Source organism: Eschrichtius robustus, chromosome 19, assembly GCF_028021215.1.
Source record: "Eschrichtius robustus isolate mEscRob2 chromosome 19, mEscRob2.pri, whole genome shotgun sequence".
In the NCBI taxonomy this organism is placed as follows: Eukaryota; Metazoa; Chordata; class Mammalia; order Artiodactyla; family Eschrichtiidae; genus Eschrichtius; species Eschrichtius robustus.
In genome coordinates, this window is record NC_090842.1 from 57,788,520 (window position 1) to 57,803,966 (window position 15,447).

Below are 15,447 nucleotides of genomic sequence, written 5' to 3' on the forward strand. Positions count from 1 at the left end.
GTTATCACATCTAAGAGGCAGGGGGTATTTACCCTATTTCACAGATGAAGAAATTGGGGTTCAGAGAGGTGATGCCATTATCCAGAGGTCACACAACGAGTGCTTTGAAGAGCCTGGAAAGGAACTCAGGTCTGTGTGGGTCCAAACACTAACTCATAGCCACCACCTGTATACCACCTGCTAAGCAGCTCGCCATCCCTGGCCCACTCCCAGCACCACCCCTTTCCCTGGAAGCCCCCGCCGCACCTTCTGCCTCTGCTTTCTCCCCTCCCCTTGGGCCGGCAAGAAATACAGCCCTGGGTTACAATCTGCGGGTCGGTCCTAGTACCAGTTGTTTACCTTGGCCAAGTGAGCACACATCTCTGAGCCTCAGTTTCCTTAACTGCCTAACAGGGATAGAAATAGAGCTACTGAGAGGAATCCGTGCGTTGATGAACGTAGGGTATCTAACCCCCGCGCCGGGCGTAGTCTGCACTCAGTGACCCGGCGGCACGCTTTTAGGCAAGTTCTAACTCTGCGCCCGTTTCCTCCTGGGCACGACAGGACAATCAATGACAGTGCCTCTTAGGTCGTTCTCGGGAATAAACGTGTACGTGTATATGTAAAGCACTAAGAACCGTGCCCACAGTTAGCCGGGGTTGCTGTTTTTACTGTTGGGGAGGGGGGAGGGCAGTGGGGTGGAAGCAGGGACAAGCCAGGAAGGCTCTGGAGAATCGGGGCGCCCCGTCCTCCGTCCTGCAGCGTTTGGGTCTGGCTTCGGGATGTCAGGGCCCGCTGACCTCGGAGACCTCCGCCTGCTCCTCCGCACCCGGGGTGGCAAGGGCCAGCGCCGGGCGCTGACGTCGGCCTTCAAGGCCCCATCCTCCCCCCGCCCCCATCCCCGCGGCCTCCTCTGGGGGCGGAGCCCGGGAGCCCACCGCCCCGCCCCCACCCCCGCCCTCGCCGCGGGCCCGGGGCGCTGAGAGGGGCGCGCAGCGGAGCTCTCAGACCCCGCGCCCCCAGGCCCAGACCCCTAGGAGCGCGGGGCTCACTGAGTTCCCCCACCTGGGCGGCAGGATCGGGGAGGGTGTCGGTGCGGAGAGCCCAGGAGGTCCCGGCCTATGGCCGTGGGCGGTGAGTGAGGGGCGCAGCTCGGGGGGCACCGCTCTTCTCCCGGGTCCTGGCGCTGGGGACAGGGAGGCAAAACCTTGGCCAGGAAATCGGCTCAAGCCAGGTTTGGACTGAGGGCGGGAGACTTGGGGACCCCCGCAGGGGGATTGTGAGGGCGAGAAGAATAGTCTCCGTGGTTGAGTTGTGTGGTGGGTTGGTGGTGTTATGGGGGAAGTGTGCAAAGGTGGATTCTGGTAAAACAGGAGGTGTCAGCGGAGCGGGTGGGTGTGGGCCATGGATGTGGGTGGAGAAAGAGAGGGGTGTGTGGCCGCGGGTCTTTGGGCAGATGTGCAAGGGAAGTGATGGGGACAGGGGAGAGTGTCCAGCCTGCATGTGTGGGAAGCCTGTGCATATATGTGCATCTGGAGAGAATCTGATGCTGGGGGGATTAGGATGAATGTGCAAGGAGTTATTTGGGGTGAGTGTGTAAGACCGTTGGGAGGTGTTGTTTGGGGCAAGTATGCAAACAGTCCCTTGGGATGTGAATGTGCACGGGTGGAGGTGGGGATTGGGCTTGCCTGGATGGGTATGTGTGGCAGGGGACTTGGGTATTGAGAGTGCACAGGCTTGGGGGCACAGGCGGTGTGTGAACTAAGCATCATTGGGGATGGGTGTGGGGGAGAGGGATGAGAGTGTCAACCCAGGATGGGTATGTAGTTCATGGGCCAAGTAAGTGTGTAAGGCATGGTTTGGAATAAATGTGCAACAGGTGTGTGGTTTTTGCCTGAGGAGAGAGAAGCCTGGAACTGAATGTCCAGAGTCCTGAGTTCTCTTCACAACTTGGACCAACCTCTGTTACTCTCTGGGCCTCGGTTTTACTATCTGTAAAATGGGTCTGAGGATGGTTCAGCTACCTAGTCTCTGCCTGGAGTCTCTCCAAAGCCAGGAGTCAGGGGAAGGAGAAAAGTGAGACTTTTACAACTTGTCTTTTTCTTTCCCCTACCCCCAGGAAGCCCCTCTGGGAGCCCCTCCCCAGCCATGGACAAGCCCAGTCTTCCAGAGCTCCAACAGCCTCTGCTGGTGGGTGTAGGCGGTGAGCCCCCTGTCCAGAAGCCTGGCGAGCCTGAGCCAGGGCCTCCCTTTCGAGAGACAGCCTTTGCAGAATCACTGAGGAGTTGGCAGTTCTTGCCACCATCTCTTCCTTCTGTGAGTGCTGTACTGGGGGAGCCAGGGCTCCCCGACCTTGAGGTAGGAGCAGGACCACTAAGGTAGGCTCCTTAGTGGGAGCTGGGGGAGGGGGCTGGAGGTGAATCCAGCTGTGGCCAACATCCGGCAGGCTGCTGGCCAACTCCAGCTGCCAGCTGCTGGCCTGGAGTCTCGCTTCACAACTGCGTGTGGCCTTCCTGGGTTTCCAGGTGTGGTTTTTCCTGTTCTCCATCCCACCTGGCTTCTTTACCTTTTTCTCTCCAGATTCATCTCTCATCTTTGTTCCCTTTGGCTCTGTTTGTCTTCCCTCTGATTTCTGACCCCCCTGTTCTCTATCAGTCTATCTCTTTCCAAAGCCGATGCATCTCTGTGCCTCTGTTCTCTGTCTCTCTTTTTTCCAGTTAATGTCATTTTTTATAATTTCTTATTCCTTGTGCATATTGTCAAGCATGTCTTTTATTTGCTAAACATGGTTTTCCAGTTGCTATTGCCATATAAGAAATCACCCCCAAAGCTTAGTAGCTTAAAATAACAACAATCATCATGGCTCATGGTTTCCATGGGTTGGGAACTTGGGAAGGACTTGGGTGGTTCTGCCTCAGGGTCTTTCATGAGGTTGCGGTCAGCCAGTGGCTCGAGGTGGAACAGTCAGGGTCTGAAGCAGCTGGGGTCTCGTTGACTATCTCTCTCTTAATGTAGTCTCAGGGCTTCTGCAGGAGTCTCCCCATGTGGGCTGGTTTGGGCTTACAGCATGGCGGCTTCAGGGCAGCCAGACTCCTTATGTGCCTCCAACCTCCAGCAGGAGTGTTTCAGCAAAGCAGAAGCTGCCTCACCTTTTCTGACTTATGCTTGCAAGTCGTGTTGCATTACTTCCACCACATTCTATCAATTACAAATGAATCATAGCCTGCCCAGACTCAAGGAAAGTGGACATAGACCTCACCCCTGATGAGAAAGATTATCAGTCAGATGGGTGTGGCCATTTTTGGAAACACAGTCTGCCACACTGTGGCAGTAAGCTTTGCTTTGACCTGGTTTGTGTCAAATAATCCCATTATTTGAAGACTTTGAGGGCCTTATTATTTCTGCTAGTTCTCCTCCATGGTTCCTGTGTGCCTGGTTATCTTTGACTAAATGCTGGTCATTGTATTTGAAAAATTGTTTTGAGGCCTAGAACGAAAGTACCTTCCTCAGGAGAGGATTTGGTTTGCTTTTGTCAGCTGTCTGGGGGTACTACCAGTTAAAGATCATTTGTAATCTAGTTCAAGGTCTGAATGAAAGGTTAATTTTTCATTCAGGGATTGGTAAATGCCTGCAGGGCAGAAGGGGCCTTCTCTGTTCATTTGACCTCTCTGTTAAATTAACCTTGATTTTCACTTCAGTTTTGGCTTTACAGTAACTCCTTAAAGTCTTGTGAGCTATTTGATGCAAGATTAAAAAAAATACATTTTTAACCTAGAACCTGTAGTTTCAGCAGGTTTGTCCTGGTAATTTAGGCCACCACAGCTGGCTCCCCTAATCGCCATCTTTTTGCAGGGTCCAGTCCCCATTGGTTTCTGTCTCCACTTCAGCGGTTTTTAACTCAGAGCTTATAAGCAGCTGTAGTATCCATGAGTGGACCTGTGAACTCCTTGAAATTGAACTCAAAGCTTTTGAGTGTGGGTGAGGCTTTTCTCTGGAGACAGGGTCCAGAGCTTCCCGTCAGAGGGATACAGGATGTGGGCAAGTCAAGAGCCTACCTCTTGGAACACTTTTCTCTCTTGGTGTCTTTGGGGGCATGGGGAGTGGAGCAGTGGGGCAAGGAAGATGGGTGGAGATGACCACTTAGGCTGTCTCCTGCCCATAGGATGTGTCACCCAGTGACAGTGACTCGGACTGGGATGGGGGCGGCCTTCTCTCCCCACTCCTACCCCACGACCACCTCGGCTTGGCTGTCTTCTCCATGCTGTGCTGTTTCTGGCCCGTGGGCATTGCCGCCTTCTGCCTGGCCCAGAAGGTCAGTCTGTGGGTGGAGCTGGGAGGGGGTTGGATATAGAAGAGAAAAATGCATTCAAAAGAAAAGAAAAAAAGAGGAGGCATGCTTGGGGGAAAAAAAAAGTGATGGAGAAAAGGATTTACATAGAAACATGCAGGGGTAAAATGAGGCATTTTTCACAGAGGGCAGCCCAGAGTGGTGGTTAAGAACCTGAGCTCCAATCCTAGGCCTGCCACCCTCTGGTAAGGTTGTGGGCAAGCCGGTTAAACTCCCGGTGCCTCATTTTCCTCATCTGTAAAATGGGAATGAATAATTCCTGCCTCAGGGTCATTGTGAGGCTCAGCGAGTTAGAACTGTGGCATATAGTAATATATATATATATATTTTTTATTAGTCACCCAGTATCCCCAGTGCCCAACTGTACCTGACCCACAGTAGCTACTCCCTATGTTTTTGGAACATATGAATGAATACATGGGTGTGTTGGGTGGGGGAGGCGTCGGGCTGCGGGAAGCAGGGTGGGATGAGGGGATACCTGAGTCACCGCTGCACCACCTCCACAGACCAACAAGGCTTGGGCCAAGGGGGACGTCCAGGGGGCAGGGGCCGCCTCCCGCCGCGCTTTCCTGCTGGGGGTCCTGGCCGTCGGGTTGGGCGTATGCATGTATGCAGCAGCCCTGGTGACCCTGGCCGCCTACCTCGCCTCCCGGGACCCGCCCTAGTTGCCCCTGCGGTCCCCACTGTGAACCCAGAGGCCGGCCGCCCAGCGTGTCCGCGGTCGGAGTGGAGAATCCAGGTGGATGAGGCGGCGGCGGCAGCATCCAGAAACGGGGAGTGAGTCGGTTCTCCCCGACCCCCCTTCCTGGAGGCCGCAAAGAGCAATTAAACACCAGACACTCCTGCCGCGAAACCTGTGTCTGTCTGTGTGTGTGTGGGAAGGCGGAAGGGACGGGCCAGAGTGACAGGCTGCCCCCCGGGGTGCTCCCAGACACCTCAGAGCCAGAGAAGAGGGAATCCGAGGAAGCTCAGAGGGCTTCCAAGTTGCAGAATATTCTCTTCACAACGTGGGTGATAGGTAGAGAATTAGAGAAAGCCAGGTTCCAAGGCCTTCCTCCTCCAGGTTCACTGTGTAACCTCCGCCCACGTACCTTCTGAGCCTCACTTTTCCTCATCTGCAAAATGGGACTAACTTCTCCCACACCTGGAGCAGTTCTGAACACTAAATGAGTCATACAGTGTAAACAGCAGCCTCCCCCGGAGCTCCTTCGACAGCAAGTGGCAGAAATCCAACTCAGACTGCCTTACACAACAAAGGGGAAGAAAGCTGAGGGAGAACTGGATTGAGGGCCTCAGATAATAGTCTGCTCTCCCCATCTCTTGGCTTCACTGCACAGGCTCCGCCTTGTGGGGGAGGAGAATGGAGCAGGCAGCTCCGGTACCCCAAAGGTCCTCTTCCCCAGACACCCTCTCAGTGACCCACCTGGGCTAGGAGGCAGCCCCATCACATAGCCTGAGATTGGGAGGGATGGGACCTTCAGGCCTCAAAGTGCTGGCACTCTGGCAGGCAAAACAGCCCTGTTCTGAGCTTATCAGAGGTACATTAAATGGAGCCTGATATTACCAAGTAATAAAGTGAGAGTGGTTTAGTTTTTTCATTCCACTTAATGCCATTTAATCTTGCTAGAAGAAAACACTATTCCCTGTTTGTGCTCTCCTGCGCGTCTTCACGGGTGTAATTTCAAGCTAAAGATATTTATGCATTTCCTTCTTGTTTACTGGGGATGAAAATGACACCTGCTCAAAGGGGCAATTGTGGGCACCGTGTGGGCCAGTTTAAGCATGTGAAGTGTGCAGCAGAGGGCCCCAGACGTGTCATTTTCACCATAAACCCCTAAACATAAGTGGCAGACAGGATCTGGCAGCCATGTGGCCGACCTGTGGGAACGTTATTCCTTGCTGGATGCTAGCGGGATCTTGGCTCCTGCCCCCTGAATGTGAGGGTGGGGATCAGTCAAATCAGAACTGAAAATACACCCATTTCCAAAAGCCCCTTAGGGGGTTGCTATCACCCCTGACAGAGAACCAACAGGCCTCGGTCACTTCCTTTCACAGACAGGGACCCGAGGTCCAGAATGCGCTGGCACCTCCGGTGTTTGTCTGCATAGTGAGGGCTCTGGGTCTGGACTTTTTTTTTGGCCTCACCAAGTGGCACGCGGGATCCTCAACTAGGGATCGAAGCCGTGCCCCCTGTAGTGGACGCATGGAGTCTTAACTGCTGGACAGCCAGGGAAGTCCCTGGGTCTGGAGTCTTGAGTGGGACCCGTGCTCCACCACTTAACTAGCTGGTGACCTCTGGCGGTTAACTGGCTTCTGAGCTTGTTCCCTTAACTTATTCTTTCTTGAATTTTATTTTTTTGGCTGCGTTGGGTCTTCGTTACTGCACGCAGGCTCTCTCTAGTTGCGGCGAGCGGGGGCTACTCTTGTTGTGGAGCACGGGCTCTAGGCACGTGGGCTCAGCAGCTGTGGCACGTGGGCTCAGTAGTTGTGGCTTGAGGGCTCTAGAGCACAGGTTCAGTAGTTGTGGTGCACGGGCTTAAGTGCTCCTTGGCATGTGGGATCTTCCCGGACCAGGGCTCGAACCCGTGTCCCCTGCACTGGCAGGCGGATTCGTAACCACTGCGCCACCAGGGAAGTCCCTTGTTTCCTTACCTTAAAACAGAGACTGTAACAACAGCCACACCTCACAGGGTTGTCGGGTGGGTAAAAGCAGCATCCAGAGCCAGATTCCCCTCCGAGGCCCACAAAGCCCACTGCCTCCCCGACCATCTCCTTACTCTCCCCTTAGTCACTCTGCTCCAGCCACACTGGCCACCTTGCTGGTCCTTGAACCTCTGCCAGGGGGTCCTCCCCCCACATGTCCATGAGTCCCTGAGTTCGTCCCTGGCCTCCTCCTGGGCTTCCCTCAGACGTTCCCCTCTCCACGGAGGTGTCCCCGACTGATGTATTAAATCTGCCCTCTCCCCGACTCACCTAAACCCGTCTTCCCTGTTTGTTTTTAAATAGCATCCACCATCCAAAAAACACCAATTTTATTTGCCCATCACTTCACTGCTCCTCGAACCTGGGACGTGGGCCTCATTCACTGCTGAGGCCTCAGCACCCAGCAGGGCCTGCACACTCTAACAGCAGTCCCACTTCACCGGGCTGTTAAAGTGAGTAGATTCAGTCAATAAATGCACCATCCTACTAGTGTTTTCCTGGGGTGGGGTGGGGTCTGTGCCCCCTGGGCCCAGGGGCTGGCTATAGCCACTTTCTCAGCAGGGCTGGGCTACCAGTTTATTTGACGCTGGAGGTGGTGGGAGGGGCAGCTTGCCCCGGCGTGCCTCAGCTCTTGGAGTAACGCCTCTGCAGAGATTCCCGGTAGAAGCGGAAGACGTGCTGGGAAGCAGCCTGGGCTGCGGCCAGGCACTGCTGGAGCTGGGAAGGGAGAGGGGCTCAGTGCTGCGGGCCCAGGCCTGCACCCACACGGCCTGACGGGCCCCACCTCCCCGTTCACCGGGAGCCCCGCCCCCCAAGGGGAGGCAGGTGGAGCAGGGATTACTCTCTGTGCATTTTCTTCTTCCCCACTTCATGGGCTCCTTCAAGGGGAAGGCCTCAGGGGTCAGGTTCCAGCAGCTCCAGGCCCTCAGACCAATGGCATCAGGCATCCTGACCCCTGGACGTGACCTCAACCTTGTTGAGCTCCGGGGCCAGACTGGAATTTTAGAGCCACAGGCCCTGTGACTCCAAATAGTCTTAAAAGCCATGGAACCTGAGACCCCAAATCTTTCCTGCCATGTATACCTGGATTCACAGGAGGGCCAGGTGGGAAATATTCTTGGAGACCATTTGGCCCAACAGGTGCCAAACTCTGTTTTTCAGACACCCCGAGTTCCGGGGTGCACAGCTCTGAGCTGGAAGCTGGGAGGCCTCCAGGTGCCCCCATCTCTTGATTTCAACCTGTGCCCCTCTTCTCATAAATTGGTCTTCCCTTTAAAATTCCCACAAAGGTTTCTATGGCTACAAAGTTTGAAAACTCCTATTTACAGAAGGGATACAAGGACGGGGCCCTCCTTAAGCTTCTTAGGATTGGGACAGGACCTCGTGTCAGGGGGGTGGGAAGGATCTGGCATTCACCCCCAATTGCACACTGGTACCTCAGCATCAGAGTAGAGCCCCTTGGTGGTGGACATCAGCAGCTTCCGTTCCACGCTGTCAAGTGCAAAGGTCAGGACTGCCCGGGCCTCCTAGGGATGAGGGGTACAAGGTGGGGGACCTGGGACTCTCTCCTCAGACACAATCTCAGCTGGTCCCAAAGAGGGGGCTTGCTTTTCACTCACGTATCAAGTGTATTTTTTTTTTTTTTTTTGGTCTACATACCACCCCTTCCTGCTTCCTTGAGTAATCGCTCCCCATGCCACATTCCACCACATGGCCCTGACACGGGCTTCAGAGCACAGCATCCTGCACCACAGGGGCAGCAGCCCCAGTGCCGGTCACTCCCCGGTGCCTCCCAGCCTCCCTGCAGTGCTCTGTACTGCTGGGACTGGAAGCCAGCAAACTGTATTTCCCAGATTCCCCTGCCCATTAGGTTCTACCAGGAATCTGGTGGGAGACTGGGAGGGAGGAGAGAGCATCCTGGTCCTCATTGCAGCAGGAGTTTGGGGCCTATCACCTGCCACAGGAGGCATGGAGATGGGGTGGGTTCTGGACTTCAGCAGCCAGGGCAAAGCCAGACCGTCTCTGTGCATCTAGATCTGACTGCACCAGTGTCTCCGCCAGTACCGAGCAGGAGCTGGCTTCCGGCTTCTAATCTCTGGGTGTCCTCTCTTCTTCCCTTTTGCTCCTTCAGCTCTTCCAATATGGTTATAACTAGTTCCCTGAATTAAATTCTCTCTGTCTGAAATCCCCCAAGGGGCTTCTGCTTTCCCGACTGGATGTGACTGTACAGTCCTGAGCAGATAACTGGGAATAACCAGAACCCTAGCACACTGTGACCCTGAGCCAGTGAAGAAAAAACTTTCCTCCTTTGCTTTTGTTTTTGAACCTCTTAAAATCAATTCCCTTTTTGCTTCAGCAGGTTAGAGCTGGGTTTCTAGCACTTGCCCAGATGAACAGGGCAGAGCTTGCCAGCTGAGACTGAGGTGGTACAAGCCAACTGTTTTGGAGAAGTGAGGCCTAGAGGAGGAGAGGAGGAGTCTCTGCCCAAGGCCTTTTACCACCCTGCCCTTCATACCTACCTTTTCTTGCTTGGCTGTGGGGTCCAGCAGGAGGGTCCCATCAGAGTCCAGAGCACAGGTGACCCCACAGAAGAGGGCCCGCATGGGCACACCTGCGTCCACCAGTGCCATGCAGGCGGCATTCAGGCAACAGGCCAGGAGCTGAGTGCCACAGGCAGTGGTTAAGAGTTTCTTTTTTTTCTTCCTTTTGTTTGGCCATGCTGTGAAGCTTGTGGGATCTTATTTCCCCAACCAGGGATTGAACCCAGGCCCTCAGCAGTGAGAGAGCAGAGTCCTAACCACTGGACCGCCGGGGAATTCCCAGGTTAAGAGTTTCTACTGGAGGGCTGGTCAGCAGAACACATCCATGCCTCCATTCACCCTGCCAGTGCCTGTAGCAGACGTCACTAATTGATCAGAGAAAGGCAGAGTAGTTCTGGGATCAAGTATCCTTGGGTTCCAGACCTGAATTTGCCACCTCTAAGCTGTGTGACCTTGAGCAAGTTACGTATTCCCTCTGAGCCTCAAGCAGGGATCATAATGATATTCAACAGATACGTACCTTCAGGGAAACGGAGGGCAGAAGCCTTCCAAGATCACACAAGTAGGCAGTGGCAGAGCCAGGCCTGGAGCTGGGGTATCTAGAGCATGCAGTGCTACCAGGCGATAGACAGGCAGGGTGACAGAGGGAGGGGTCGGTGTCCCCAGGGAGCCCACAGTCCAGGGGAGAGATGTGGCCCTGGCACAGTGCAAGGTGAGCACAGGCCTGAGTCAGACAGCTGGCCCCACCTCAGTTTCCTCAAGTCTTTCTTCCCCAGGGCCCAGCTTCACAGTCAGTCAGTCCCACCTCTGCCACTGACCCTCCATTGCCTCCCCTCTGTGAAATGGGTTCGCAATAGTCCTCCTTTTCCCTCATCTGTGAAGTGTCTGCCCAACGCAGGGCCATGCACCTGCAAAGCCGTCTAGAAATGCCCGTTTCTGGTCCTTGGCCTCTACCTTTCGCACCCAAACCACAGCGATCTTTCAAGGCTGAGCTGCTGAACCTAAGGTTCTACCTGCTCAGGACTCCCCCGGTGTTGAGCCTCAAATCCAAGCTCTGGGTCAGAGTTGAGGTCACTGGCACAGGCTTTGGATTCTGGAGGACTTCCTGGAGGAGGTGGCCTGGGGGAAAGGATACAGAGCCAGCATCGCTGACGACCTGCAGCACCACGGTTATGGAGGTGCGGGGGTGCAGAGCTCCCAGCACCACCGCTTCACACGTGTTTCTGATCAGCCGCTCCCGGCTCTTCTCCGCTACGCCTGGGGAAATCAGGGGTGGGGTGGGGTTGTCAGGCTCTTCCCTTCCATCTGGCTCACCTTCCTCCATATGCCCCACCCAAACCCTCTGGAAAAGGGCCTGCAGTCCCAGTCCGGGTTACTGGAAGACCCTGAATGGATGACAGAGGAGTCCCAGTGGGAAGGAGGCAGGGCCTGACTGCCACCCACCCGACCCCTGCCACTTCCAGCACCCACCAAAGGGAGCCTCCCGGGGAGGAGAACCTCTGAGTTCCCATGTCCAGTGCTGCTGTCCACCCCCATCCCAGTGGGCCCAGCCCTGGGGAGTGAGGGGGACAGAGTAAAAGAGCGGAAAAACAGGTTAATGGAAAGGAGGAGAGATGGAGCCAGGAAAGAGGAGGGGAGAGTGAAGATGGAGAGAGACAGGGAGAAAGAGAGAAAAGTGACAGAAACAGAGACTCAGAAGCAGAGAGTTGGAGAAAGAGACAGAAATAGCTGAGGGCAGGGGACTTCCCTGGTGGTCCAGTGGGTAAGATTCCACGCACCCAATGCAGGGGGCCCAGGTTCGATCCCTGGTCGGGGAACTAGTTCCCGCATGCATGCCGCAACTAAGAGCCCGTATGCCGCAGCTAAGACCCAGCACAGCCAAAATAAAGAAAGAAAGAAAAGAAAGAAATAGCTGAGGGGTGATGAGAGGAGGGAGGGGAGAGTGGAGACCAGGAAAAGCAGTGAGGGAGACACCGGGCGAGAGGCCCAATTACCAGGCAGACCGATCTTCGGCCTCAGGGTCACCTCCAGTGTGGCCTTGTTGAAGATCTCTTTGCTGACTTTCACCTCTGCTGGCCCGTACACGCCTGCCAGGACGGAGGTATCCCCTGGGGAGACAGCATGGGAGGCCTCACCCAAATCTTCCCTGCCTCTGGGGCCCAACGCCTGGCACTTAACATTGTGGGCCCTGAGCCAGGTGGCCAGGGTTGCCCACATCATCCTCACCGTGGCCCACCATTTGTTGGTAGTGATTCTTTGAGCACTTGATTCATTTCTCTGCCTCCACTTCCTCATCTGTAAAATGGGGACAACTACAGTACCTCCCTCACAGCTGTGAGGATTACATGAGATAAAAAGAAAACCACTTAGGACTCTGCCTGTAAGGGCTGAGTGCCCAAAAGACTTTAGCTATTATTATAAACTTTAATGGGAAGTTCTTCCTGAGAGCTAAACTTTCTCCCTCTTACGGCTGCTGGTCCCAACTTCTGCATCCAAAGCTTCCCTTAGCCCAGCTCTCTTCCCTCAGGCTCACATCCCCAAACTCTGCAGCAGTCAGGACATCTGAGAAAGAGATAAATATCCGGGGGTGGGTCCTGACACCTGCTTATCTCCTCCTGGCTCTGTAACCTCAGCTGATTTTGCTCCCTTCTCTGGGCCTTAGTTCCACCATCTGCAGAATGAGGAGACTGGACCTCAACAGCAGCTTGCAAACTTTTCTGACCCTAACTCCCAATAAGAAATAGAGCAGGACCTAAAACTCACCCAAATCTGTGTGCATGTAAGTGGAACAAAAGCCTCAAAAGCAACCCTTACCGTTATTGCTTTGATATACTCTGATATCTTCCACTTTATTCCAGTTAAAAACAACCACTAATGACGCAGTGATTCTCAACCCTGGCTGCACAATGGACTCACTGCGTAGCTTTAAAAGATACTGATGCCCAGGTCCCTCCCCCAGAGAGCCTAATTCCGTTGCTGGGGGTTGGGGCTCAGGCACCAGCAGCCTCAGAGCTCCACAGGCCATTCTACTGTGTAGCTGGGCCTGCAACCTGCAGTGGGAAGAAACAGAGCTTCGGCAAAGCTTCCAAACACTGGCCTGCAATCAGAATCACCACAGCAGTTAATTCAAAAATGTAGAGGGCCAGCCTCAGTTGGAGTGGGTAGGTTCTGAGGCTTTGCATCCTTAACCTCATCAGAGATTCTGAGGCCACAAGCATGTGGGACACACTTTTGAAGGTCTGCAAACCTGCTCCAGGGTCCTGGGCTTTGGGGTTTTAGAACACAAAAGGGGCTCAGTATTTCCTAAGCTCTAAGAAACGCCAGGCATCTGCATTCAGCCAGAGAGCTAAGCCTTGGGGGGGTCCCGGGTAGAGGCCTTTTTTTCCCTGGAGTTGGGGAGGAGGAGCTGCCACACAAGGGAGGGGATTCTCTTGGCTCCAGGAGAATGTACCCGAAGGGGGAAATTATCCAAGTAGAACTAGACCCACACTGGGGCCTTCCTTCCTGTTACTCCAGATGAGCGGTCTGTGGTTCACGTGAGCACAAGAGTCCCTCCCCTCTGGACCCCACACCCATCTAACCCCTGCCCCGTTTATCTGATCCTCTTACAGCAAAGCTCCTGAAGAGCTGTCTCCACTCACTGACTCTTTCTTTTCCTCCTTGACCCCATCCCTCCACCAGAACAGCTCTTGACTGCGCCACCAATGACATACGTCCAAGTTGTCAACCCACAGGTCTAGCCCATCCTCACGTGATGCAGCCTCTGCAGGAGGACTAATGCAGCTGGTTGGCCCTTACAGCTCAAACACGTTCTTCTCTGGGCTCCAGGTCACCGCCCTCTCTTGGTTTTCCTCCTACCTTACTAGCTGCTCCTTCTCAGTGTCTCTTCCTAGCTCCGCACAAGCTAGAAGACCCAGGGCTTAGTCCTGGGACCGCCTCTCTTCTCCATCTATACTAATTTTCTTGGAGATCCCATCCAATCGGTAGCTTGAAATACCATTTGCCAATCGGTAGCTTGAAATACCATTTATAGCGGAAGGATTCCAAATTCCAGACTTGTATGTCCTACTGCCCAGTCCACACTGCCACAGGGATGTCTACTAGGCATTGTAAATTTAATGTTCCAAACTGAACCCATCTTCTCCCAGCACAGCTAATCTCGGAAAAGAACTTTCACGTTATCCCTCTTTTTTTCATATCCCCAAACCAAACCATCTGCAAACTCTGTCAGTTTTACCTTCAGAATCTCACCACCTGCACTGCTTCCACTCTGGTCTGAGCCACCCTCGCCTCCCCCTGTCCCCCTCTAACCTCAACAGTGCAGCCAGACAGATTCTGTTAATATATATTCAGATCATGTCACACGACTCCATTCTCAATCACTAGGCCTTATATGACGGGCAGGCCTCCTTACCTCCCTCCCGCCTCCTGTCTCTGCTGCAGCCACACTTGTCCCCTGACTATTCCTCACCAGGCAAGTTTTGGCCTCAGGGCCTTTACCCCTGTGGTTCCCAATGCTTGGTAAGCTTTCCTCTTGATCTCTTTAGGGTTTGCTCCCTTACCTTTAGGTTTTTATTCAAAAGGTACCATCTCAGTGAGGCCTTTCCTTACCATCCTAATTAAGACTGCAACCCTCTCTGGCACACCCTGGTTCTCTTCCCTACTGTATTTTTCTCCACAGCATTTTACTATATATTTTACTTAGTTATCTTTTGTCTGTCTCTTTGACTAGAATGTCAACTCCATTAGGGCAGGGATTTAAAAAAATGTTTTATCCATGTATTCTCAGTGCTAGCAAAAATACATGTGTTCAATGAAGGAATGAATGAAAGCAGGTTCTGTACCTGGGTCTGAGGTAATGCCCTAAGGCAGGGCCTGAAGCATTTATGGGGGTGATCTTTAGGCCTGTCTCCAGAGGAATATTTCCCGGGGTCAGGGAGGTGAGTCTAGTCTGAGAATTGTTTAACTAGGGGAAGGGGATATTTACCTAATAGGTAAGACCTGCCCCAATCTTAGGGATATAGGAAGAGTTGTGTATCCCAGTCAAAGGGATATTTACCCAATGGGTGGGGGTGGGGCTGGGGACATCACCCTCAATCTGATAAGTATCTACTTCGGTAGAAGATCTGCCACGGGTCCAGGGAGTAATTAAACCGCTAGTGGTGATTTGCCAGTCTACCGGGTATTTATGCGAACAAAGGGGTTTGCCTCACCCTGGGATGTATGGACGCAGGATGCGTGTGTGGGAGGCGGGGGAGGAACCTAGTCAAGGGAGACACCCGGGTAAGGAGATTTCCCCTATTCTGGAGTATTCGTTCTTAAGAGGAGATCTGCCCCTCTCTCATTCTGAGTACTTACCAAAGTGGAAATATCTTCTCCCGGCTAGTCTGGAGGGAGAGGTATATGTCTACTGACGTATGCAGTAGTATCCACCCCGGCAAGAACTGCACCAGTCCAGGAGGAATATTTACCAGCTAGCACAGTACACTGTAACCGCGCCCTAAAACGAATACGACCTGGGTGAGTTCCTACCTTGCAGGAAAGAGGCAGAGCCATCGGGCCGGGACAACAAATTCTGTTCGCAGGCAAAGTGCCGGAGGCTACAACTGGGGCCCCGAGAGCCAGACTCTATTCCAGACTCAGCGCGGATCTTCGTCTCAGTCTGCATCGTCCCCTCCATCGCCCCGGAGCCCACGTGCAGCCGGGATTGTCGCTTCCGCCCAGAAGCGCCCGCTTGCGTACAGACTGCGTACCTAGTGCGCACGCGCCGACCCGGGGTCGGGGGTGGGGTCTCCAGGATCGGTGCCCGCACGTGGCTCCGCGTTTACTAACAATTTGGTCCCTCCCACTCCCGCCTCGAAAGTCCAGGAAAGCCAT

At 53.9% G+C, this 15,447-nt stretch overlaps 2 protein-coding genes across 2 annotated transcripts; one reads left to right on the forward strand and one right to left on the reverse strand.

Annotated features, from left to right (window-relative positions):
* Nucleotides 1-1,051: 1,051 nt before the first annotated feature.
* TMEM91 (transmembrane protein 91) lies at nucleotides 1,052-5,012 on the forward strand. Its single transcript, XM_068527672.1, has 4 exons — nucleotides 1,052-1,113; nucleotides 2,099-2,337; nucleotides 4,142-4,291; nucleotides 4,834-5,012. Exons 1-4 carry the CDS (start codon nucleotides 1,101-1,103, stop codon nucleotides 4,990-4,992), a joined length of 561 nt encoding a protein of 186 aa, XP_068383773.1. The 5' UTR covers nucleotides 1,052-1,100; the 3' UTR covers nucleotides 4,993-5,012.
* Nucleotides 5,013-7,342: 2,330 nt separating this feature from the next.
* Nucleotides 7,343-15,313, reverse strand: EXOSC5 (exosome component 5). Its single transcript, XM_068527680.1, has 6 exons — nucleotides 15,103-15,313; nucleotides 11,565-11,678; nucleotides 10,706-10,827; nucleotides 9,550-9,690; nucleotides 8,467-8,556; nucleotides 7,343-7,747 (listed from the first exon to the last, which is right to left on the reverse strand). The coding sequence occupies exons 1-6, from the start codon at nucleotides 15,248-15,250 to the stop codon at nucleotides 7,655-7,657; spliced, it is 708 nt and encodes a 235-aa protein (XP_068383781.1). The 5' UTR covers nucleotides 15,251-15,313; the 3' UTR covers nucleotides 7,343-7,654.
* Between the last annotated feature and the right edge of the window lie 134 nt (nucleotides 15,314-15,447).

Coding starts and splice junctions, on each gene's coding strand:
- TMEM91 (XM_068527672.1), top strand. Junction 2,338..4,141: donor CAGGGCTCCCCGACCTTGAG/GTAGGAGCAGGA, acceptor TCCTGCCCATAG/GATGTGTCACCCAGTGACAG. Junction 4,292..4,833: donor CCTTCTGCCTGGCCCAGAAG/GTCAGTCTGTGG, acceptor CCACCTCCACAG/ACCAACAAGGCTTGGGCCAA.
- EXOSC5 (XM_068527680.1), bottom strand. CDS start 15,250: ATGGAGGGGACGATGCAGACTGAGACGAAGATCCGCGCTGAGTCTGGA. Junction 11,679..15,102: donor CTCTGCCTCTTTCCTGCAAG/GTAGGAACTCAC, acceptor CTGTCTCCCCAG/GGGATACCTCCGTCCTGGCA. Junction 10,828..11,564: donor GCCGAAGATCGGTCTGCCTG/GTAATTGGGCCT, acceptor TGATTTCCCCAG/GCGTAGCGGAGAAGAGCCGG.